At 35.6% G+C, this 26,143-nt stretch overlaps 1 protein-coding gene across 10 annotated transcripts in view; it reads left to right on the forward strand.

Moving 5' to 3' along the window:
* The window catches only part of BRIP1 (BRCA1 interacting helicase 1), a 115,593-nt gene that overhangs the window by 44,500 nt on the left and 44,950 nt on the right, over window positions 1-26,143 (forward strand). For all 10 annotated transcript variants that reach the window (XM_045586397.1, XM_045586396.1, XM_045586399.1 and 7 more), the window contains 8 exons: window positions 1,260-1,481; window positions 3,849-4,048; window positions 7,441-7,573; window positions 8,700-8,854; window positions 12,042-12,207; window positions 12,323-12,463; window positions 14,762-14,923; window positions 25,877-26,036. In XM_045586397.1, coding sequence (XP_045442353.1) covers window positions 1,260-1,481; window positions 3,849-4,048; window positions 7,441-7,573; window positions 8,700-8,854; window positions 12,042-12,207; window positions 12,323-12,463; window positions 14,762-14,923; window positions 25,877-26,036 — 1,339 coding nt within the window. The remainder of the gene's footprint in view (window positions 1-1,259; window positions 1,482-3,848; window positions 4,049-7,440; window positions 7,574-8,699; window positions 8,855-12,041; window positions 12,208-12,322; window positions 12,464-14,761; window positions 14,924-25,876; window positions 26,037-26,143) is intronic.

The following is a 26,143-nucleotide window of genomic DNA, read 5'->3' on the forward strand; positions in this document are numbered from 1 at the left end:
GATGAAAATAGTAAAAAGTCAAATACTAAAAAGATAATAGAGAAAAGGCTCTTCATGATAAAACCCCATAAATTTTGTGCATTTTTAAGGAGACTTCTTCCCATAAGTGGCTAATTAATCTACTGGATTTCTCAAATTCTTGAAATTTCTCTTTTGTCTATATAGTTTATGCAAGAAGATTTGGCATTGCCTTTTTTTTACTTGTTACTGGGAAAATTTTAACATACTCATTTATTTGTTATCTCAATATTTAAAGCAATTATAAAGTTTAAGATTGTGCATTGAAAGCAGGTAGTCTTATTTTATGTAATCCTCTAGAACACTATAGTACTGGTTATGTTTTTTGATCTTTACTGTCATAAGTTTGGATAGTGTAAAAATAAAAAGTAATCCGGTAAACTTGAATGTTTAGAATTTTTCATTGGCCTTTAGTTTCTGTTTTAAAATAAACAAGTCTTTAAAAATTAGTGATATACATAATTGAATATACCTGCTTGTAGTTGTTTGTCTTGACCTAATTCTGCCTCAGAATGCTTAGCTCATAGTTATACCTGAACATTCTTTTTCTTGTTCCCAAGCCCTTCAGGTAATTTGGTATTGTAATGAGGGCCAATTACAAAGTCACCATAGGTGTCTATGTTTACTGTGGCTGAATTACCAAAGAGAAATGATAAATAGATAACTGACAGTTTGAGTGAAAAAGAGTGTAAAATGTGATAACGCTTTAATTGACAGACTGCCCTCAGGGTTGTGTTACACTGCTAAAATGGATGAGCTTTTCTGGTTTTGCTATCAGCCTGCACAGGAGTGTCATTTTAAGTGCCCTTAAAGTGTAAACTTTCTGATTTTTTGGCTTGATCCAAAGGCACATGTGTTTTTGTTCACTGTTTCTTTTATGAACGTGCTCTTATACTGGAAATGTAATGCATTTATCTGTTAAAAGTTAATTTTGTTTCAGTTAAGAAAAAAATTAACTAGCCCCAGAAATAATTTAAAAAGAATATTTTAGTTATGGAAGAATATCTGTTTTTGTTAGGATGAGATTTAACAGTTTTTAATAATAGATTCTGAAGGCATCTACCTTAGTCATCATTTTGTACAAATACAAGTTTTCTGAATAGTTAGGATGGTAGATATGATATAATTTTCTCATCTTTGCTTTGTGGCTTTAAAGATGTTATTAACATTCTGAGATAAACTTGTTTTATTTCTCTGGGCCAATATTGGTTCACATTTCAATTATGCATATTTGTTTTTAGGGCAAATCCTGCTATTTTTATCATGGTGTTCATAAAATTAGTGATCAACACACATTCCAGACTCTACAAGGGATGTATGAGGCCTGGGACATAGAAGAACTAGTCAGCTTGGGGAAAAAATTAAAGGCATGTCCATATTACACAGCACGAGAACTAATACAAGATGCTGACATAATATTTTGTCCCTACAACTATCTTCTAGATGCACAAATAAGGGAAAGTGTAAGTAGATACGTAAAAATTAGAGCTTTTTTTTTTTTTTTTAAACTTATTGGGATGTAAGTGGTGAATGTGAAAGCTTTTAGATGTTTTAATGTCTTTTATTTTTTTTATAGTTTATGTAAGTGTATAAACAGATTAGAGTACATATTGTAAGGTGTAGTTAAAATTGAATTTTAGATCTCATCACTTTAATTTCTAAAGTAATAAGTACTTTTAAGGAACTAATACTGAAGCAGGATTATAGCAGTTTTCATCACCTTGTTAGTGGTGACATTTTGGACTGGATAATTTCTTGTTGTGTTGGGCTGTCTTGTGCATTATAGGATGTTTAACAGTTTCTCTGTTTTTATCCACTAGATGCCAGTAGCACCCTCACATGGTAATAATAAGAAATGTCTCCAGACTTTGCCAAATATACCCTGGGGAGCAAAATTACCCCCAGTTAAGATTTTTTTACAGATATCATTCTCTCCATTTATGAATAGTCAGAAATAATTATTTTAAAACATTTATCTACAGAATCTGTTTTGAAGAATTTATGTTGGAAGATATTCATACTATGCAAATAATGCTTTGTGAGCTTTTAAGAAGTGAACTTCATATACATCGTTTGTGTTTATATGTTTGGTTTTTCTTAGGGACATCCAATTGTTTCAGTATAAGACAAAAAAAAATAATAACTTAGTATATTCAATTGTTATTTCTCTCTTTAGTTCTGACTGTAAAACTCTAGCTTTCTATCTCCTTAAGTTTGAAATGAATAGAATTATTTTTTTACTACCTCTATTATCTTTCCTCTTGTCCTATTTCTTGGCTAAGTCTCTTCTGAGCGACGCTGCAGATCAATCTTCTAATATTACTTTTAGTAATCTTTTTTCTGCTTAAAAATCTCTTAGTGATCTTTGCTCAAGGGTAAAGTCCATATTTCTTAAGCTTACTTTCAAGTTGCTCAATAGTCTGACCTGAATCTGCTCTTTCACCCTTCTCTGCTGCAAACTCCCCAACTGGAACCCTTCAAAAATTACCTCATAGTGGTAATTACCTGGCTGGGTATCTCAGTTTAGAGGATCGTCTCAATATACCAAGGTTGCGGGTTTGATCCCCAACCAGGGCACATACAAGAATCAACCAAGGAATGCATAAATAAGTGAAACAACAAATCGATGTTTCTCTCTCTAAAATCAATAAAGCAATAAAATTACCTTATAGACCCCCGAGGATTCTTTGTTCTTTCCTGTATCTCTGCTTTCTTTCTTTCTTTCTTTTTTTAAAAATATATTTTATTGATTTTTGTACAGAGAGGAAGGGAGAGAGATAGAGAGCCAGAAACATCGATGAGAGAGAGTCATAGATCAGCTGCCTCTTGCACACCCCCCACTGGGGATATGCCCGCAACCAAGGTACATGCCCTTAACCGGAACCGAACCCGGGGCCCTTCAGACCCCAATCCGACGCTCTATCCATTGAGCCAAACCGGTCCCGGCTGCTTTTTTATTTTTAATCACCAAGCCATTTGGCCAGGCCTGTATTTCTGCTTTTGATGACACCTGTGTTGAAATACCCTACTCTCTTCTATCCAAATCCAAGTCCTATTCCTCCTTGAACCCCGTGTACTTCCTACTCTTCCATAAAAACCCCTCTAAAGGGATCTCCAACATATCTTACGGAACAAAGATACCCATGGGTAGCTAGCTAACCTGGAAAAAAGAACATGATCTTATATTAGTCACCCCTAACTACTCTGATTGGCCTAGTTTGAATCTCATATCCATTCTTGAACCAGTCACTGTGACCGTGCAGGGATGTAATACTTTATTTAATTGACAAGCCTGGTCTCTGAGTCTACCCATGTTGTAAGAGTGGTGATGTCCCATGTTTAGCATATTAACAGTCCTACCAACATAATGTAGGAGTTGGGGAAGAGCGTTTCTTACAATGAAGTGTTGCAGGACAGACAAAAATGAAATATACATTAATGTTTTGAGAGTCTTTTGAATCTTTTATTGTTATTTTAGTTTTAAAGTTTTTTTTTAAAAAAAATTCTGCTTTTTAAATTATGTTGGAGATCCTTTCATAGAGGGATTTTTATGCTCCTTTGTGTAGCCAGCTGTACTTTAATCCAGGCTCACTTAACACATTATTTTGGTTGTGACAGGTTTGCAAAGTATTTTGAGAGTGAAAAATAGCAAACTTTGTAATGTTGAGCTGATATTTGGTTGGCTTTAGGGTTTTAGAAGTTTTAAGGCCTAAAATCAGTTGTATTTGCAATATTGGCCTACAGTGTGAATTTTTAAATGAAACATCTACCCACTGCTGTTAAATGCATTTTGCTGAAAGTTTTACGGGGAATTTTTTTTTGTCTTATAGATGGATATCAATCTGAAAGAACAGGTTGTCATTTTAGATGAAGCTCATAACATTGAGGACTGTGCTCGGGAATCAGCAAGTTATAGTATAACGGAAGTTCAGCTTCGGTTTGCTCGAGATGAACTAGATTGCATGGTCAACAATAACATAAGGAAGAAAGACCATGAGCCCCTACAAGCTGTGTGCTGCAGCCTCATTAAGTAAGAACATTTGTCTATCAGTGTCATTTTGCTGCCTTTGTATTAAAAACATGTTTTATTTTGCAGAGTATTTTATAGTTAGCAAACTTCGACTAGGAAATGGATTGCTCCTTATCAGTTAAACTTTTAAAAATAGGCCTTGTCCAAAGTTTTGGCTTAGTCAAAAGAATATAATGGACAGAATAGATTTTTTTAAAAATTGATAATTGTGAATCTTATTCTTAATTTAACAGCCCCATATGCTGTGTATAGGACATTGGTCTGAACATAAATTAATGATTCTAATTAACATTTTAAAATTCAGGATATGGCTTAATTCATTGTTTTATCCTTCAGTTTGAGAAGAATTCTGGTTTAATGAATTTCAATTAACCAATATCTTAATACTGTAAAATAATATATTTAGTAGAAATTCTATTAAGATTTATATTACATAATTTCTCTTTATTAGACATTAGGTTTTTTTTTTTTTTTATCTCTTTATTAGAGGCCTGGTGCATGAAATTCAGCCTGGTTTGCAAGAGGGCACAGGCCAAGCCGAGGGACCCCACCCGTGCACAATTGGGACCGGGGAGGGACAGGGGAGGTTGGCTAGGTGGGGAGGAACAGTAGGAGGGCTCCAGGGTGTGTCCAGCCTGTCTCACTCAGTCCTGATCAGCCAAGGCCCCAGTAGCAAGCTAACCTACCAGTTGGAGCATCTTCCCCCTAGTGGTCAGTGCACATCATAGCGACTAGTCGACTGGTCAACTGTCTGCCCCTTGGTAGTTAGTGCATGTCATAGCGAGTGGTTGAGCAGCCTTAGCATATCATTAGCATATTATGCTTTGATTGGTTGAACAGATGACCGGAAACTTAGCATATTAGACTTTTGTTATATAGGATCTTAGAAAAAAACCTTCTCTGACACTAGATCCTATTTCATTTATCTCAGCATTTTTCTGTTCCCTTAACAGTATACTTTTTAAAAATGTGAAAGTTATATATATATATATATAAAAAAAAAAAAAAAAAAAAAAAAAAAAGCCGAAACCAGTTTGGCTCAGTGGTAGAGCATCGGTCTGCGGACTGAAAGGTCCCAGGTTCGATTCCGGTCAAGGGCATGTACATTGGTTGCAGGCACATCCCCGGTAGGGGGTGTGCAAGAGGCAGCTGGCCGATGTTTCTCTCTCATAGCTCTCTATCTCTCTCCCTTCCTCTCTGTAAAATATCAATAAAATATATTAAAAATAAATAAATAAATAAATAATAAATAAAAATGTGACAGTTATAGTCACATGTTTGAACAGAAATAGTATACACAAATTTCTATTGTAAAAACTTCCATCTCACCTCACCCCCATATGCTTAGTTCTTGTCCTCTTATACAAATTTATCATTTAGTGCATGTTTATGCATAATGAGTCTATTCTTTCTCAAATTCTTTTGATAGTTCATGTTTTGTTTGATGTCTAGATGTTGAAGTGCCTCAGGACTTGGTCTTAGGACCTCATTTCATTTCTAGTTCTTCACTTCTCCTAAATTACATAACCCAGTCCCATAGCAGTACTGCCGAGGCCTGGACCTGTGTCTAGCCCCAACCTCTCCCTGGAGTGCTATTTCCATAAATCCAACTATACTTTATATCTTTGTATGTATATAAAAGTTCAGCTTTCCAAAACAAAACTTATTCCCTTCCCCTACTTAACCCCCTGTCTTTCTCATTTAAGCAAACAGTACCAATCAAATTTTCTCAAATAGAAAATCTAAGTGTAATTCTCAATTACTGCCCCACCTCATTCAATTTATCAGTAAGTCTTGTAAATGCCATTTGCACAACATATCCCAAATTCCTCAGTCTCATGTCTACCATTCAACTGGGAAGACTGTAACAGCCTCCTAACCGATCTCTGCTTTCACCTTGCCTTTCTCCTATAATCCATTCTGACTTTGAAGCTGGAATCATCTTTTAAACACTTAAAATAGATGGTCTCTCTCTCTCTCTTGTTTAAAATCCTCCATTTAAAATCTTCCCATTGCATTTTGAATAGAATTCACATTTCTTATCCTGGCTTAACATGATCTGATTCTTGCTTATCACTCTAACGTTATTCCCTTTTGCCCATTGTGTTGCAAATACATTGGCTTTCTTTCAGGTCCTTAAAGAGGATAATTTGTGAACCACCTCAGGATCTTTGCATGATATCTTCTGATTCTCCCAGGACTGGGTACATTTTGCTCTCAATGCTGCCATGACTAAGTACATTTGCCTTCAATTGTTAGAATAAATGTTACCTCAGGGAGAGCTTTCTTTTTTTTTTTTTTTTTTATTTTTTTTATTTATTAAATTATTTTCTGTGTACATATTTTAACATTGCCCCCCCCACATACCCTCCCTCCCCAGAGTTTTGTGTCCATTCGTTGTACTTATATGCATGTATACAAGTCCTTCGGTTGATCTCTTATCTCCCCCAGATCTCCCTAAGGGAGAGCTTTCTTGATATTCAAATTAAAGTGGCAATTAGATTACCTTAATCTAATTTAGTTTCATTATACTTCTTATTGCTATCTTATATTTTCTTGTTCATGTATTTGTTTCTAAATTTCTTCCTTTAGTAGAATGTAATTTTCATGAGAATAAGGGCCTTCCCTATTTTACTTCCCTATTTTAGTATGTACTGCTATATTTCTACTACCTAGTATAGTTATCTAGCATAATAATTGACATTTAAGCACTTATTGGATGTACACATGTGTATATAAGTTAATGAATATATTTATATATTTTCTAGTAATTCACTTTAAAAAAATATTTTTTTATTGATTATAGAGAGAAAGGGAAAGGGAGAGAAAGAAACATCAATGATGAGAGAGAATCATTGATCGGCTGCCTCCTGCACATCCCCAAAGGTGATCTAGCCCACAGCCCCGACATGTGCCCTTGACCGGGAATCAAACCAGGGATCTTTCAGTCCGCAGGCCGATGCTCTATCCACTGAGCCAAACCCCAGGCAGGGCTCTAGTAACTCTCTCTTTTTTATGTGTTAATATGTAACTTAAATTTTTTTATTAGGTAGTTTTGTATTTCCTTTAATGTGCATTTGGGATGAGCTTCCAAGTCATGGCTCTCATTTGGAGAGAGTCAAGTAAAGCAGTTGAATCCACAAGATGCTGCCTGTTTTTCTTTTCTGAATAAAAGCCTGTTTGTAGTTTTCTGATTGAAAGCTTGCTCTTTACATATGTGATTGTTTATTTTGTAATATGAGATATGCTTTTAGGACATCAATATGTCTTAATCCATATTTGTGTCCTGAGAGCTTCAAGGAATCTAGATGAACATATCTTAATTCTCTGTTCTATGAAAATGGTGCCCATAGATGACACTGGTTAATGGGGACTATTTTATTTTATTCCAGTTGGTTAGAAGCAAACTCTGAGCATCTTGTGGAACGGGATTATGAATCATCCTGTAAAATATGGAGTGGTAGTGAAATGCTCTTGAATTTACATAAAATGGGTATCACCACTGCTACTTTTCCTATTTTGCAGGTAAGGTTTCTTTCTACCTGTGGAAATTCACTTAGTGAATTAGAAATGATTAATAGTGAATAAGTTTTATCCAGGGTAAAAAAATATAGCAATTTGTTTTAAAATTTTATTATGTAAGTTTGACAGTATTATGTGTGATGGGCATAAATTTTGGATGAAAAAGTAGTATTATTTAGTTTGAAGGAAATAAGGCTTAAAGGAATGAATTACTTATTCGAAGATAAAATAAATCAATATTTTTAGGTTGTAAATTTATTTTATTAATAGTAAGAGTTAAAATTTGGAAAATAAATAGATTTCATATTTTGTTCTCAGAATAGAAGTTTATAAACCTAAGTGGATGGAGATCATGAGTGGGCTATGGGATACTGTAAACATTATGAAATCACATGCAAAATTTTATGAGTATGTGACTTGTTTTTGTGTATATCATGAGATAGGGAATCCATTTTGATTTCCATGTCGATAGTGAATTTTCTCATCATTTACTAACTAGTCTAACTCTATTTGTAATGCCATTTCTGTCACATATCTAATTTTTCATACATGTGAGAGTTTAATTTTGAACTCTATTCTATGATTCTGCTTATCTAAACTGTCATGTATACTACTGTTAGAAAAATGCTGATAGATCTGGTAAGGCATATCTCCTCACTTTGTTCTTTTCCTTTGTAATGATCTTGGCTATTCTTGGTCTTACTCTACCATTTGAATTTTAGAATTAGCTTTGGTTCATTCCTTTAATTTTTCTTGTAATATAGTCATATTATCCTCAGCATTAGAATACACTAGAAATAATTCAGGCATTAGGTGACATATCAACTCTTTTAAGCTCCACGGAGGAACCATTTGGTAAGTACATTTTTATGTAGTTCATTACTTTTGAAGGATACTAAATAATAATCTGATTACCTAAACATGTAATGAGCCTCCTAAATATATAATTTTATTAAAGGTCTTTGAAGATAATGTGGGAATCTAAAACATATTGTTAGCACTTGTTTATTAGTAAAGTTTGCCTAAAATTTCAATGTATATTTCATTTAGTTTTCATTATAGCTTTGAAAAGTTTGTTTTACTCCTTAACCCTCCCCCACTGTATACTTAATATTGTAATTTCTTATAGGGACATTTTTCTGCTGTCCTTCAAAAAGAAGAAAAAATTTTATTGGTTCATGGGAAAGAGAAGACAAGAGAAATACCTGTTATTAGTGCTTCAACTCAAATAATGCTCAAAGGACTTTTTATGGTGCTTGATTATCTTTTTAGGCAAAATAGCAGGTAAATAAAGATATCTGATCTGTTTTTTCTCTCTTAAAAATATTAGCCTTTTTGGATGTTGGCATGTGTTTAATACATTCTTATTTTGTAGGAGTACATAGGATAATAAATAAACAATTGATAAAAATAATTGCTCTCCTTGGCACAGATTCAGATTAATTGAAATTAGTCTTTAATAATGGAAATAAGTATTGAAATCAATAGATATATTAATTCAGCATTAAATTTATAGTTCTCTAGGACTAAATTTAAGCAGTTAAATTGTCTTTTAAGTATCCTATCTAATGTACACTAATAAAAGAGAAAGACACAAACTGACTGTACTGTCATGGTGTCCAACAGCCAATTAGGAGTGAGTATGCAAATTAACCCAACAAAGATGGCGGGTTAATGTGCACATGCAGGTACTGAGTGGGTGGAGGAGGGCGGGACATCTGTGTTGTCACCATGTTGACGACACAGGCATTCTGGATCGCCCTCAGCCACTCTGGGTCTCTGGGCAGCATGGGATGGTGGAAAGGCGGCTCAGGGATGGAGCAAAGGCAGAAAGGCAGCTCTAGTCTGGAGGGGAAGGCCCATTCTTGCACGAATCTTTGTGCATCAGGACTCTAGTAATCTAATAGAGTAATATGCAAATTGACCATTACTCCAACACACAAGATGGCTGCCCCCATGTGGTCAAAGATGGTCGCCCCCATGTGGGCACAAGATGGCCGCCACATAATGGCCTGCAGGGAAGGGCAGTTGTGGGTGATCAGGCCAGCACGGAAGGGCAGTTAGGGTGACCAGACCTTCAGGGGAGGGCAGTTAGGGATGACCAGGCCTGCAGAGGAGGAGAGTTGGGGGTGATCAGGCCTGCAAAGGAAGGCAGTTGTGGGCAATAAGACCGGCAGGAGAGGGGAGTTAGGGTTGACTAGGCCTGTAGAGGAGGGCAGTTAGGGGTGACCAGGCCTGCAGGGAAGGGCAGTTGGGGGCAACCAGGCCTGCAGGGGAGGGTAGTTAGGGGCAATCTTCCAGCAGGGGAGTGCTTAGGGAGTGATCAGGCTGGCATGCAGAAGCAGTTAGGGGCAATCAGGCAGGCAGGCAGTTGAGCGATTGGGAGCCAGCAGTCCTGGATTGTAAGAGGGATTTCCCACAGGAATAGGGCCTAAAAGGGCAGCCGGACATCCCTCAAAGGGTCCCAGATTGGAGAGGGTGCAGGTTGGGCTGAGGGACAGCCACCTTCCCAGTGCATGAATTTTGTGCACCAGGCCTCTAGTAGTTTACATATGTTTCTTCCAGTAATAGAAAGTTTCTTATTGCATAAAGCCTCTATTTAGTGAATTGTGCAAAATGAAAAGCAGTTATGGTACTCCCTGGTTCTAGTATTTTGTTTTTTAAATTTTGGTAATATATGCATAACATAAAATTTATCATCTTAGACATTTTTAAGTGTATATTTCAGTAGCATTAAGTAGATTCACATTGTTGTGTAACCACCACCACTAACCATTTATAGAACTTTTTGGTCATCTTGCCCAGGACTGGAGTTCAGTGCAGTCAGGTCTTCCTTTTCCCTCCCGCTTTAGAAAGCCAGCTGTGCACTCAGCCGCCTGTGCACACAGCTGTCCGTCCTCTCCGCATGCATGTCTCTGTACCTCAGCCTTTTGCAGCTCCTCTAAGTCTCAATGTGCTTTCCTCTTTTCTTCTAGTTGGAGAATTTCCACTTAGCCAGCTTTCCTGTGGTTCTGGATGGTGTCCATTTTGTCCTTTAGTTGTAGTTTTGATATTGTTATGGGAGGCAGTAGTTTAGGTGTTTACCTATGCCACCATCTTGGTTTCTCTCTTGCTAAGAAGAGCCACTTTGGTGAGCCGCTGAACAGACCAGCCCACGCACAGATGTGGAGCTGGCAGGTGAGCTCTGCACCTCCGCCTTCCTGCAGGGGATGAAGTTCTGCCAGAATAGCATTCTTTTTAATGGCTGATTAATATTCTCTCTTTCTCTCTCTCTCTCTCTCTCTCTCTCTCTCTCTCTCTCTCTCTCTCTCTATATATATATATATATATATATATATATATAGAGAGAGAGAGAGAGAGAGAGAGAGAGAGAGCTGTCTATCTCTATCACATTTTGTTTATTCATATTGATGTACATTTGGTTTGTTTGCACCTTTTACCAATTGTGAATAATGCTGCAGTGAACATTTATGTGCAAGTATCATATTGAGTTCTTTTTTTTTTACTTCTTCTGAGTATGTACCTACCAGTGAAATTGCAGGATCATATGGTCCGATTTATTTATTTCTTTAAAGTCAAGTTACTTACTTGTGCTTTTGGTATATCCAAGAACCATGGATAAATCTGATGTCATGAAGATTTTCCCCTATGTTTCTTCTAAGGGTTGTATAGTTTTTAGCTCTCAATATTTTTATAAAATTCTCTCCACAGATTTAAGATTCTTGCCTTGAACTTCAAGACCTTATCTCTCTTAAGAGCAAAATTTAGGACTGGTAGAGAATACCACATTTTATTCTCTTTAAGCTTATGTATTTATAGTCTCTTATTAAAAGAAATTATAAAATGATGGGATTACTGAGGACACCTGGTTTAATACCTTTGTTAAAAATAGATGAAAACTGAGATCCAAATATTAAAGGAACTTAACATTTTTATAGTCTCCTGAACTATTTAAACTTTCAATAAAACTGAATGTTTTTTACTTTTTCATGTAATAAAAAAAAGTGTAAACGACTTTTTAGTTTTTACTAACAATAATGCTAGTTATCTATTTTATAACTAAGGATGTAACGTAGAGTACAAAGAGCTCTGAACTAGGAGTTGGTTTGGATTTTAATTCTGGCTCTGCCGTGATTTATGGAAGGCAGCTATGATTACCGCTATACCACCAATGCAGACATCTGCTATGATTTATGTAGTGTTTGATCATAGGGAGAGGAATGATAAAGGTTAGATAGTTAGATGATATCTAATCTCTATAAGAGGGAGTTGCTTCTAAGACACAATGGCTTATTTTCTATCAGAATTACTGAATTTAATTAGTGGTAGGTGTTTCTTAGGCAAAATATAATCTTTGTGACGATATAAGACTCTCAATTTAGTTAATATAATCAATTTTTTTCTTATATGTAGCTGGGGCATATTGGTTTTATAAAGCTTTGCCATTTAATTAACACTTACTTTCATTTAGGTTTGCAGATGATTATAAAGTTGCTATTCAACAGACTTATTCTTGGATAAATCAGACTGATATTTCTGACAAAAATGGTTTCTTTGTTCCACCAAAAAATAAGAAACGTTCACGACAGAAAACTGCAGTTCATGTGCTAAACTTTTGGTGCTTAAATCCAGCTGTGGTAAGCTGATTGTTATATATGAAAATTCTGTCTTCTAACTCAATACAAACAAATAAATGTGCCTGACTCTTTTAAAGATGATTTTATATATATATCTAATGTTGTTTCCTTCTAGGCCTTTTCAGATATTAATGGCAAAGTGTGGACGATTGTTTTGACATCTGGGACTTTATCACCAATGAAATCCTTTTCATCAGAACTGGGTGTTACATTTACTATTCAACTGGAAGCTAATCATGTCATTAATAACTCACAGGTTAGGATTTTTGTTTTGAAGGTGTTCAGTCTTTTTACCTCAATATAATTGCACATAAACAAATTGGAAGTACCGCAAACAGATCCTGATAGGAAAGTCAAAATACTAATAAATGCATTCCTTCAACCCACTGAATAAAAATATATACTTTGTATGCAAAGACTGTATTGAAATTTCCTCATTTAAATAAATTTTAGTGTATTTTTAAAAATGAAAATTCAACTTCTTTACCATAGAGTCTATTGTTTAATTATTTATAATATGTGTTTCTCTTTTCTATTAGACTATGGTAGATATATCCTTGTTCTTCTTTTTATATATACATTCTTCTGTACCTAGACTAATATCTATGTAGCATCAGTTAGCAAGTGTTAGGCACATATTTGAGTATCTGAAATGAATTAGAAGTACTCTTTTTTAAAAAATATATATTTTATTGATTTTACACAAAGAAGAATTGAGAGGAATAGAGAGCTAGAAACGTTGATGAGAGAGAAACATTGACCAGCTGTCTCTTGCACACCTCCCACTGGGGATGTGCCCGCAACCAAGGCACGTGCCCTTGACCGGAATCGAACCCGGGACCTTTCAGTCCGCAGGCCGATGCTCTACCACTGAGCCAAACCGATTTCGGCTAAAAGTACTCTTATGAGTCCTGTGACTTAAGATTTTAATTTTTTTATAATAACACCATATAGATGTTACTTTAATTTTCCTTTTTAAAAAAATATATTTTATTGATTTTTTACAGAAAGGAAGAGAGAGGGATAGAGAGTCAGAAACATCGATGAGAGAGAATCATCGATCAGCTGCCTCTTGCAGCTGATCTGGGGATGTGCCCACAACCCAGTTCATGTCCCTGACCAGAATCGAACCTGGGACCCTTCAGTCCACAGGCCGACGCTCTATCCACTGAGCCAAACCTGTTTTGGTTAATTTTCCTTAAAATGTTTTTATTATCATTTATTGATCTCTCTCTCTTTTTCAATCCTCACCTACGATATTTTTCCATTGATTTTTGGAGAGAGAGGAAGAGAGAGGGAAAGACAGAGAGAAATATTTAATATTGATATAATAGAGTCAATATTTATATTTCTGTAGAAACTCAAAATGCCTTTTAACCCATTTTTAAAAATTACTTTTAAAAATATGTATTTTATTTATTTTTTACAGAGAGGAAGGGAGAGGGATAAAAAGTTATTAACACTGATGAGAGAGAAACATTGATCACCTGCCTCGTGCACACTCCCAGTGCCTTAACCGGAATCTGCAGGCTGACGCTCTATCCACTGAGCCAGACCAGCTAGGGCTATTTTTTAAAATATTCTTAATCCAGGATCCACACAATAATTATATATTACTTTTGGTTTTCATGTCTCTTTAGTCTTTAAAAACAGTTTTCTTGCCTTTTTTCCCTTTCTGTCTATCTGACGTTTTATGAAGAATTCAGTTCACCTGTTTTCTTAAGTAATAGCTTATAATTTGGATTTATCTGATTGTTTCTTATCATAAGATTCAGGTTAAGCAGTTTGATAAGAAGACTATACAGGCAGTATTGTTACTTTTCATTGCTTTGTATCAGGAAACAATGTCAATTTTTTATGTTACTAGTTGATCATTTAAGTAATAATTGCTTCATATAGTGTCTGTCAGATGTTATCTTGTAAAATGTACTTCAATCGCATACATTATTTCAAAATATATTATTACATTTTTCAGCAACCTGAAGTGTTTGTACTTTCTGTGGATTACTAATAAAGTCTGTTCTTTCTCTTAATCAAATTAACTACACTAAGGCTAGATCTGTATGAGTTAGAGGAATTGCATAGAGCTGTAAGATTTTGTGGGTTTGATTTTTTTTTTTTTTTACTATATATCTTTGGACATCAGTGAATTTGTGAAAGGGTAGTTCCTGTCATAATTGAATCTTAGAAACTTGCCTGTAGCAGATCATACCCAGCCCTTACCTCTGATATTTTGGACTGTTTCTGATTTATCCATTTCATTTGTTCACATAATCCAACATAATTTTATTACATGCTTAATTGTGCAAAACCCTTTAGGGAATAGATAAATGAAACCCCTTTTGCTTTTATCCTAGGAGAATTCAATAATCTGCCTAAAAATAAAACTATAATAATTATAAATAATTATATAAAGGGAATTTAAAAATAAATTTCCTCTAAACTTGTTGCTTGAGCTTCTTTTGATATATATGTAATTAAGGCTCCCAACTAAATGCTAAGTTGCCTGCCTTAGTTTAGGCATAACTCTAATACTAAGATATTTATATTCTAGGTTTGGGTTGGCACCATTGGATCAGGACCCAAGGGTCGGAATCTCTGTGCTACCTTCCAGCACACAGAAACATTTGAATTCCAAGATGAAGTGGGAGCACTTTTGTTATCTGTATGCCAGATTGTTGGCCAAGGAATTTTGTGTTTCTTGCCATCTTACAAGGTAGGGGAATACTTATTGTTTCTTTTGCCTTTAGAAAACCATGTGGGATTACCATGATAAACTTCCTAAGGCTAGAAGCAACAGGGGAATTATAGTTTTCTAAACATCATATATTGTTTTACTTATTTATTGATTAAGGCACTGCCTAATTGTTCTCTTACTGTTTTACTTGACAGTTTAAAAACTAAAAATGTTTTCAAGCCGTGCTTGTTATATATTTTTGTGTATGGGATTTTTATTCTTAGAGTAGTTTGATATTTTCATAGTTGAAGGGAAAAGGAGCATTCTTTTCCACTTTTATAAATTACACTTTTGAAAGTTTCAGTAATTTGAATCTAAAGCCAACTTTCTTGGTTGCCTGTATTTTTACTTCATGTAAATTACTTTTTTCCTTGTTTTTAGACTCACTCTGATTTTCAATATTTTCTTGAGTTAAACTGAGTTATAACTTAGTCTTAATAGCTAAAGAATTAAAACCATGTATAATTTCTGAGATGAATATATTTATCAAAATCAAAGCTAAGTTTCAGTGAAAAGAACTGACATTTCCTTTTTATTTTCATATGAAGCTATATATCTAAGGACAGTCATAGAAATAATATATATGAATAGCAATATAGATACGTTTGGCTTTTCTACTGTCCTTTTATCTACATACATACTGCGGTGGTCTAAATATGTCCCCCAAATTTTATATTTTGAAATCTTAACCCCCAAAGATGATGACATTTAAGCGGTGGGAGGGCTGAAGTCATGAGACTAGAATCCTCATGAATAAGATTAGTGTCTTATCAAAGAGGCTCCGTAGAGATCCCTTGTCCCTTTCACCATGTGAGGACAGCAAGAAGGCACCAGCTATGAACCAGGAAGAGAGCCCTCACCAAATGTGACCACACTGGTACTTTGATCTTGGATTTTTCAGCCTCCAGAACTGTTTATGAATTTCTGTTGTTTATAAGCATTCCAGTCAGGAGTATTTTGCTATAGCAGCCCGATGGGACTAAGAGACATACTTTGTTAGCTAGAGATGCAGTAAATTAGTCCTCTTATAGATAAACTGAAGGAATTGTTTCTACAAGAAATTTAATCAAATTGTTTTGTTTGTTTTTACAAGACTTTCTAAAAATAAAATGGACATAAACATCTTTAAAATAGCTATACAATAAAGAGGGACTATGCTAATTGACCCTCATGCTGTTGCAAATATGGCAGCGCTACAGCCAATAAGGAGGGAATATGCTAATTGATTGTCCCGCCCTCAAAGATGATGGCACCCTGTCCTCTCTGGAGTCTGAAAATCCCTTCAGCCCCCCAGCTGCCCTGGGCCAGCCCGAGGCACAAGCAAGGCTTCTAGTTCCGTGTTTTCAAATGATATAATTTTCATTAGCCAGTTTCAGTAGTTTAAAATATATTATAGCTTAATGAATCAACTAAAATTTATAGGCATTAGTAATTTTCTGTTCATTGAGTACTTTGTCTTTGATAAAGATACCAGGCACCAAGCCTTTTGTGTGTTGTTGTTTTTTTTTTAAGTTTTCTAAGAAAAAAAGTGATGAAATATCAATCTTTACAAATAGACATGTTCAAAAGCAAAAAATAGGTTCATCAGACCCTAATAGTATACCAAGGTTTAAAAACCTTTAATAATTCCTTATTTTCTGAAAGACTGAGCCTAAAATATTTTGCACTATCCATAGCGTCCATTATTTTCAGCCTTATTTCTAGCATGCCCCATTCTGTATAAACCTTTATTTTAGTCACATTGCATTATGAGTGCTTAGAACTGCCATGCATTTTCATACCTATCTATGTGTGGTAGAATTGTAAGATGGCCCCCCCAATATTCCTGGCCTCTTGTGCGTACATTCTTTCCCCCATTTATTCATTCAAACAGTAATATGGGTACTGCCATGAAGGGATTTTGCATAAGAAATCCCTTAAGATAGTGAGAGATTATCTACTTGGTCCTGATCTAATCCCACGAGCCCTTTAAAAGCAGATACACGTAGTTTTCTACAGTTGGTTGCAGAAGAGGAGGACAGAGAGACATGATCTAGCTTGCTTGGAAGAAAGCAGATGTCTGTGTGATAAACTGACTATGAGAGAGGTAGGGAATATGGCAAGGAATTGCAAGTGGCCTATAGGAGCTGAGAGCAGTCTGGCCAATAGCTAGTAGGAAATGAATTCTTTCAACAGCCAGGCCTTGGAAGAGAACCCTAAGTCCCAAGTGAGAACTGCAGCCCCAGAATACACATTAATTTTGAAGCCCTGAACAGAGAATCCATTTATGTTGTGCTTGGACTTGTGACCTACAGAGATATAATAAACAAGAGGCCCAATGCACAAAATTTGTGCAAGTATAGGCTTGCCTTCCCGTGGCTGCCGGAACCGGCTTCCCTCTGGCACTCGGGTCCCGGGCTTTCCTCCCAGCTCTGGTTTCGTCTGGAAAGTCATCTGGAAGGATGTCCAGTCTAATTAGCATATTATGCTTTTATTATTATAGATAGATTGTTTTAGTAAGTAGGTTTTTATGCTACAACATGGATGGACCTGGAGGACATTATGTTAAGTGAAAGTAGCAAAAATAAAAGTAACTTTTTTAACAGAAAGTTAGAAGGATAGTTGCCAGGGCTGGAGGAAGAGGGGAATGAGTTGTTTAATGGCTTTAATTTTGCAAGATAAATAGAGTTTTGGAGATGGTTGTACAATAATGTGAGTATACTTAACCTAACTGACCTATACACTTAAAAATGGTTAGGATGGTAAATTTTATGCTTTGTATATTTTAGCACAATTTAAAAAGGATTATTATTATTATTATTATTTTGGCATTGTAAATTTCTTTTTTCTTCTTCTCTCTAGTGGATCTTCTCCACTAGATTGTTGAAGTGGGGTTTTTCCCAAAGTATTTCACCCTCAAGTTTTATAGCAACAGGTTTATAGCAGATTCAGGTTGGCAGCACCTGAAAGTAGTACTTTTTAGGAAACACTGTAGTGGTTACACATCTGATTTATTTTCTTCTCAGCCTAGAGTATGATTAGATTATAATAGTGCAGGTACATTTATAGTTTAATTTAATTATTAGCCTTTTAATAGAGGGATAGAAAATGAGTTGCTTTTTTTTTTTTTTTTTTTTCCCCCTCTCTCCCTACAATTAATCTACTCTGGTAAGGAATGAAACATAAAAATGAATTTGTGTAAATAAATTTATTTGTTCAGATTTCAGCCAACATTTAGTAAGCCGATACTTAACTCTTAAGTAGCAAAACTGGTCAAATATATGCATTTTAATAAAATATTTTGTTTAGTCATTGATGAACCCAACTATGTTGATCAATAAAAAGAAATTTGGAATTTATGTTTTAAAAGAGTCAATTTTTTTCATACATAGATAGCTGTTCAGTTCTTCTCGTTTTCTATCCAAGAGATTTCAACAAAGTAGAATATCATGAGAAACTGTATGAGTTATTTCTGAAATTCTACTTAATTTGAAATCTTTTACATTGAATATATTATTGTATATTTTTATCATAATGTATCAATAAATGGCTGTAAATAAATGTCAGTAACAGTAGTATAGTTCTAACATTTTCAGAGTCCTCATTCTTTTAACAAAATTATGTGAGGGAATTTTTCTTATGAGAAAGGACTGTAGGACCTTTTATTTGGCCAAGAACTAAAATGGATCTTACACTTCATGATGATATTCCTTCATATTATTATTCCTAATGCATTACTGACTGTATTCAAATTTGTTGAAAACTTGATCTTGAAATCTAACAGAGCCTCTTAAAGTGATGCTGAAACAGATAATCACGATAAAGCTAGAATATAGGAAGTTGTTTCAATAGAAATTCATATTTTCCATATTTTATGTTTGAATACAGATGTTTGAATAGCAAGAATTAAGCATATATTCATTTTTACTGTAATTCAAAAAGTTATGAAAAACTATTAGGTCTAGTAATAATTAATGTCGTTTTCTAATACTTTTTTAAATCGAATTTATTTAAACAATACAACAAAATTTAATCAACAATATAGTTGCCGTTGTTTTCTACTACTTGTGCCCAACGCTCAGGAAGCATTTTAATCCCTCTGTTGTAAAATTCTTGCGATTTTGATGCAAAAATTCGGTCAATGCATTTTTGAGGCATTCTTCATTATTAAATTTTTTTCCAAGAAGAAAGTTTTGCAAAGAATGAAACAAATGGTAATCGGAAGGGGCAATATCAGGAGAATATGCAGGTTGAGGGAGAACTTCCCATTCCAACTGGCGCAGTTTTTCAGCAGTGATTCTTGCAGTATGCGGTCGTGCGTTATCATGGTGAAGAATTACCCCCTTCCAATTAATCAGCGCGGGTTCTTTTTCTCTTAAAGTTTGGGCTAACCTTTCCAATTGGGCACTATACACTGCACTTGTAATGGTTTGGTTAGATGGTAAATGTTCATAATGAAGAATTCCTTTAAAATTCCACCAAACACACAACATCACTTTTTTCGCATGCAAGTCAGGTTTTGGCGTGGGCTGCAGAGCCTCATTTTTGTCCAACCATTGAGGCCGCCTTTTCAAATTAACATACAGCACCCATTGTTCATTTCCGGTAACAATTTGCTCTAAAAACGGCAAACGGTTTTGACGAGAGAGGAGCGAACTGCAAATTGTGACTCTTTGATTATGGTTGTTGTCGGTCAACTCATGAGGAACCCATTTTCCAAACTTTTGGACTTTGCCAAATGCACGCAATTGATTGGAAATTGTTTTTTGTGAACAATTTAAAGTTGTCGCAAGCTCTTGTTGGGTAATTTGAGGATTTTGCACCAAAAGAGCTTGAAGAGCTTCTTGATCAAAATTGGACACACGGCCTCGACCACTCTTGTCATCTAACGAAAAATTTCCCTCGCGAAATTTCTCAAACCAACGCTGGCATTTTCTGGCGCTAACTGCATCTTGACCAAGAGCACTACAGATGTTTTTTGCAGCCTCACTTGCTTTTCTTCCTAATTGGAACTCGTAAAGCATGCAGTGCCGAATATGCTCTTCATCCGCCATCTTCTTAGCCCTAGTTTTGTAACAAAAACCAAACCAAACACAAACTTTTTCAAGCAACACTTGTTAATTGCACTTCACACGTTCTGTAGATACCACGTGTTTGAAGGTTATGTCAATACAAGTAATATACAAGTAAAATACAAGAAGGTTATGTCAATACAAGCAAGATTTTAAATGAATGTTTAAAAACGACATTAATTATTACTAGACCCGATAGTTTATTTTTAATTTTTATTATTATTTATAAGGAACTATATTTTATTCCTAACATGTGCCATCTATAGGTACATTATAACTGAACAAAATCTAGTAAAAATTTCTTAAATATTGAAATGAATAGTGAAGAATCACCTTCATATGGAAAAATATGACAGGTTTTACATATTAGTAAATTATATGGAAAAGATTACAAAAGATGGTAGTCTGTTTAGGCAGGCCTATTAAAAAGCATTAAGACTTGAGTACTGGCTATTAAAGTGAGTAAATGGCAATATTATAAAGTTAAACACATGCCAAAAAACATTTTCCAGAGGACTAGGATTGTAACAATACCATTAATGAGGGCAAAGAGGTTTTAATGCAATTTGCACTTTCTAAAGTTTCAAAAAGAGGCTTTGAGTTAGTGCATTATTAATGTACTGAACATCTGGAACTGTGTAAAAGCTATAGACATTGAGCAAATGCAGGATTTCCCCACTAGGTTGCATTCTAACTTATGGCCTCCCCAGTGAGATACCAGTTTTAAGAAGTTTAAAAAGGTAAAATGACAATAACCAGATAAGGTACAAACATTCCAAAGTGTCTTTTAATTTGTGAGATCTGACAAAAAAAAAAAGAGTATCTGAGTTTACCAAATCCAAATGATATAAACACCAATTAGTAGATTAAATCACCTATGTCACTATATGTGGGTTAGTCTCTTTGTGTGAATAGTATTTGCTCTTTATTAGCTAACCAAACTATAACAGAGATGACTCATATTTTTCGTATATATAAATCTTAAACCTGAGAGATGGCTTTGTGTCAGTGTACTTTCCTCTAAGTTATTTGACTTTTAGATACCTAGTTATGATACTCAAGAGAATTTAAAAATCAACTGAATTATATATGTGTTTAGTAATTATTTGTATGATTTCTCTAGTAAGGGGGAAGTAATTAAGCTATAAAAATGTGCAGTTTGAGTGATAATGGGAAAGCTGTAGACCTAAATATTTTATCTAAAACAAAGTTTGTGATGAACCATTTCCATAAAAATAATTGGTATTTTTTGCTATATATATTTTTTTTATTAAAAAAAAATATATTTTATTGATTTTTTACAGAGAGGAAGGGAGAGGGATAGAGAACTAGAAACATCAATGAAATAGAAATATTGACCAGTTGCCTCTTGCACACCCCCTACTTGGGATGTGCCTGCAACCAATGTACATGCCCTTGACCGGAATCGATCCTGGGACCTTTCAGTCCGCAGACCGACGCTCTATCCACTGAGCCAAACCGGTTTCAACTTTTGCTATATTTTCTAAATGCAGTAGGAATCCATTTGAGGCTTTAGACTTAATTTTAATGGGATTATAGTAGCTACAGTATGGAAAATGGACTATAAGAGTAAGATGGCTATATAGGAGTCTATTGTAATAACTCATTGGAGAGATGGTAGTGCCTTGGACCACTGTGGTAGCAGTATTTTTGGAGTCGAGATAAAATTTGAAAGTAGCAATGGAAGGATTTGCTGATAGATTAGATGTGCATCATGATAGAAAGAGGGAGTAAAGTTTTCTTAGTGGACATTTTTCTTTTTGTTCTCTACTGTAAGTCAGTCTCATCCAAAAGTACTCTTTCAGGAACATCTATTGTCTTGCTTTCCCAGTTTATAATCCAACTAGAGGCCCGGTGCATGAAAATTCATGCACTGGAGGGGGTCCCTCAGCCCGGCCTGCCTCCTCAGGGGCAGGAAGCGACCCAGTGATCAGGGGAAGGCAATGTCCCCATCATACCTCTGCTGCTGTCACTGCTGGCAGTGCAGGCTTCAGCTGGCCCTGGTTACCTGAGCCTTGGGTGGTCCTAAGCAGCTGGGCAGCTGCCATCCGAGGCTTGCCTGTGCCTTGGGCTGGCCCTGGGTGGCTGGTGGGCTGAAGGGACTGGGAGACTCCGGAGGCATGCACGTAGCAAGGCCGGGCCTGCCTCGGCAGGGCTGAGGGCACTGGGCGCTGCCATTCTGTGGCTGTGGGCGCCATCATCATATTCCCTCCTTATTGGCTGTGGGTGCTGCCATCTTTGAGGGCATGACAGTCAATTAGTATATTCCCTCCTTATTGGCTGTGGGTGCTGCCATTTTTGAGGGTGTGACAGTCAATTCGAATATTCACTCTTCATTGGCTGTTGGCGCAGCCATCTTTGCGACGGCATGAGGGTCAATTAGCATATTCTCTTTATTAGATAGGATTCTGATTTCTTCACTAAGTAACACAGTCTAAAGAAAAAACTCACTGCTGTGTGACTCTTCTATTCTCAGTAATCTATTACAACACAGCTTCACATCTGACTCCAAATGTGTGGGCTTTTACAGTTTTTATGCATCAACCAATTCTGCAACTCCAGCTACAATTTAACTCATTTCAGACACTATCTACCTAGAGATAGTATCAGATCCCAGAGATTAAGAGCTCCATCTCACAAGACTGTCTAAAGATTCTCAGGTTCAGTTAATTTGTTAGAGTAGTTCACAAAACTCAGAAACATTGATTTACCTCCACCAGTTTATTATAAAAGATATTATAAAAGATACAGAATGAACAGCCAGATGAAGAAGTATATGGGGTGAGATCTAGGAGGATCTCAATTACTGGAGCTTACTCCCTCCTGCATAAGGAGGAAGCTCTCTGAACTCCATATTTTTTAGATTTTAATGGCAGTTTCCTTACTTAGGCTCGACTGATTAAATCATTGGCTATTGGCCATTGATTTAATCTCTAGCCCTTCTTCCCTCCCTGGAGGTTGGGGGTGGCCCAACCCTCTAATAATATGGTTGATTCCCCTGGCAACCATCCACCATCTTTAGGTTACTTAGGGACTGTCCAAAGTCTAATTAACATACACTCATGTGTGGTTCAATGCTGAAACCGGTTTGGCTCAGTGGTAGAGTGTCGGTCTGTGGACTGAAAAATCCCAGGTTCGATTCCGGCCAGGGGCATGTACCTTGGTTGTGGGCACATCCCCGATAGGGAGGGGGTGTGCAAGAGGCAGCTGGTCGATGTTTCTCTCTCATTGATGTTTCTAGCTCTCTATCTCTCTCCTTTCATCTCTGTAAGAAAATCAATAAAATATATTTTTTTAAAAATCCCAAAAACCATACACTCACGTGTGGTTCAAAGGGGCTTGTTATAAACAAACTAGAGGTCTGATGTACGAAATTTGTGCAAGAGTCGGCCTTCCTTCCCCCGGCTGCCCGCAGCGGCTTCCCTCTGGCACCTGGGACCCAGGCTTCCCTCCAGCACCAGCAGGCACCCAGGCTTTGCTCTGTCTGCCAGCAGGCACCCAGGATCCAGGCTTCCCTGTGGCCTCTGGCAGGCACCTAGGACCTGGACTTCCCTCCAGTTCCTGCTTTTTCTGAAAGGACATCTGTTCTAATTAGCATATTACCCTTTTATTATTATAGATTATGTCACTTTATGGCCATGGAGCTATTTGAGGAACTGGAACAAAAGATGTCCTTAAAGCTCTTATTGCTCAGGAAATTCCAAGGGTTTTTGGACTTCTGTTCCTGGAGCAGGGATAAAGACCAAATATATATTTCTTATTATCAATCACAACATCATACTCACCCTACTCATTGCCAGATTAATATATCAATCCGAGTATTTTAAAGGCAAAAAATTTGTAAACTCCCAACCTTGGTTGTTTTCTAGTGTTGCCTTTATGAGTGAATGGTACCATAATCTATATTTGGACTAATCAGATAACCTGGGAATATGATCCTTTTAATTTTAAATATTTTATAATCTCACCTTCTCTACAATATAATTTTCAAAAAGATAAAATCATGACTCACATGTCAATATAAAGTGATCACCTGTCAGAGTTTATTCAACTAGTTGACTAATAAGAGAATGAATATGATGTTAAGGCTGATTCGGACAATATTTACAGGAGCTATGTACTTATAAAGGAATACAATATAAGATTGCTGACCTAAATAAAAAACTGGTTAATGTACTGCAGACTAATAATCTGTTACATTTGGGGTTATCTTTTCTCCTGGACAGAAATTATTTGCATTTCCACTGGATAAAAATATATAAGTTCACATAATATCACTAAATCTATATCTTAACAGTAAACAGTGAGTTCAATAAAGTTCATTTTTCTATAAAATCCTTGGATGGACTTTTGCCTCCATATGAAATTGAAAGGTTGTGCTATACTTCTTTCCCTTCCTCTCACATTTCCATAAATTTTTTTTAATACTTTCTAATCCAAGCTACATCCGTCTCTGGATTACTATATCAGTAGTTTAAATGTACCCATTCTAACCCCCCTAACACATCCATATTAATATGAGAGTAGTATTGTTTTTATCTTTATGTTTTTTAATTGTGAAATATAATGTATGTAATATATAAACTTAATATGCACATTTCAGTAATAATAGAATGGACTTCTAAGTATCCACCATTCAACAAAAAATAGAACATTTCTCCATGTACCCCTTCATAATCATATCCTCTCATCTTTAGAGACATTAATGTTGCTTATTTTTTAAAAAGTTTATATATGTATAAGATAATATGTTGTCTTTGAACTTAGGAACTTGTATGCATATATGTATAACTCATGGACACAGACAATAGTGTGGTGAAGACCTGGAGTCGGGTGGGAACAGGGTGGAGGGGGTCATTGGCTGGTGGGGGGGGAACGGCAGGAAAGGGACATCTGTAATACTTTCAACAGTACTGGTAAAGATAAATTAAAATAAAAAGAATAAAATCATTTATATGTTATATATCTATAATTTACTTTTTTTTTTTAAACTCAATACATATAGACTTATGTTCATTCTTGTTGGTACATGTGTTACTAATTTTTATTTTTTTTAATCCTCACCCAAGGATATGTTTTGAGACAGAAGAGAGACAGAGAGACAGAAACATGAACATGAAAAATATTGATCTGTTGCCTCCGCACACACCCCATCCTGAAATCGGGATATGTCCTCTGACTATGAATCCAACCTGCAGCCTCCTGGGATGACGCTCCAACCACCTGAGCCACCTGGCCAGGAGGAGTTCACTGATTTTTTAAAATTTTACTTACTTATTTTTTTTAGTTCACTGATTTTTAAAAATTTCATTAGTCAAGGCTGTTAATGAACCCCTCTATTAAGTTTTTTAGTTCAATGATTGTTTTCTTTCAGCTCCAAATGTCTGTTTGGTCCTTTTTATATTTTATATATCTTTTTTGAAGTTCTTATTTTGTTAATGTATCATTTTTCTGAGCTTGTTGAGCATCTTTATGATGAATATTTGGAATTATTTGTCAGATAATACATATACCTCCATTTTTCCCCCTGCTTTCGAAATTCCCAAGAGAACTATAATAGAAGTGGTAGCAGCACCAGTACTAGTAGTGTTAGTAGTAGTAGTAATAGTAATGGTAATAGCAGCAGTTAACATTAATGGTGCTCTTACTAGTGCCAGTCATCATTCAAAGCTATCTAAATTGGTTAATGAATTTAATCCAATTACAACTCTATGACTTATTGTTTTCCTCATTTTATAGATGAAAAATGTAATACACAAAAACTTTAATATGCTTGCCATAGTCATGTTGTAGCCACATTGGCTTTAAACAAATTCAGGTAAGTTTGACACACAAAATTCACTTTCCCTCTCCTTTTTAGTTATTAGAAAAGTTAAAAGAACGTTGGCTCTCTACTGGTTTATGGCATAATCTGGAGTTGGTGAAGACCGTCATTGTAGAACCACAGGGAGGAGAAAAAACTGATTTTGATGAATTACTACAGGTGTACTATGATGCGATCAAGTGCAAAGGAGAAAAAGGTAATTGGAAATGATTGTATGACTAATGAAAAAAGATTTTTTACTGTAAAGTAAGAAGTTGGTGCTGTTAGAACATTATTTGTGTTATCTTTTTAAATTGCATTTTA

The sequence above is a fragment of the Pipistrellus kuhlii genome, unplaced genomic scaffold (genome assembly GCF_014108245.1).
Source record: "Pipistrellus kuhlii isolate mPipKuh1 unplaced genomic scaffold, mPipKuh1.p scaffold_m20_p_22, whole genome shotgun sequence".
Lineage (NCBI taxonomy): Eukaryota > Metazoa > Chordata > Mammalia > Chiroptera > Vespertilionidae > Pipistrellus > Pipistrellus kuhlii.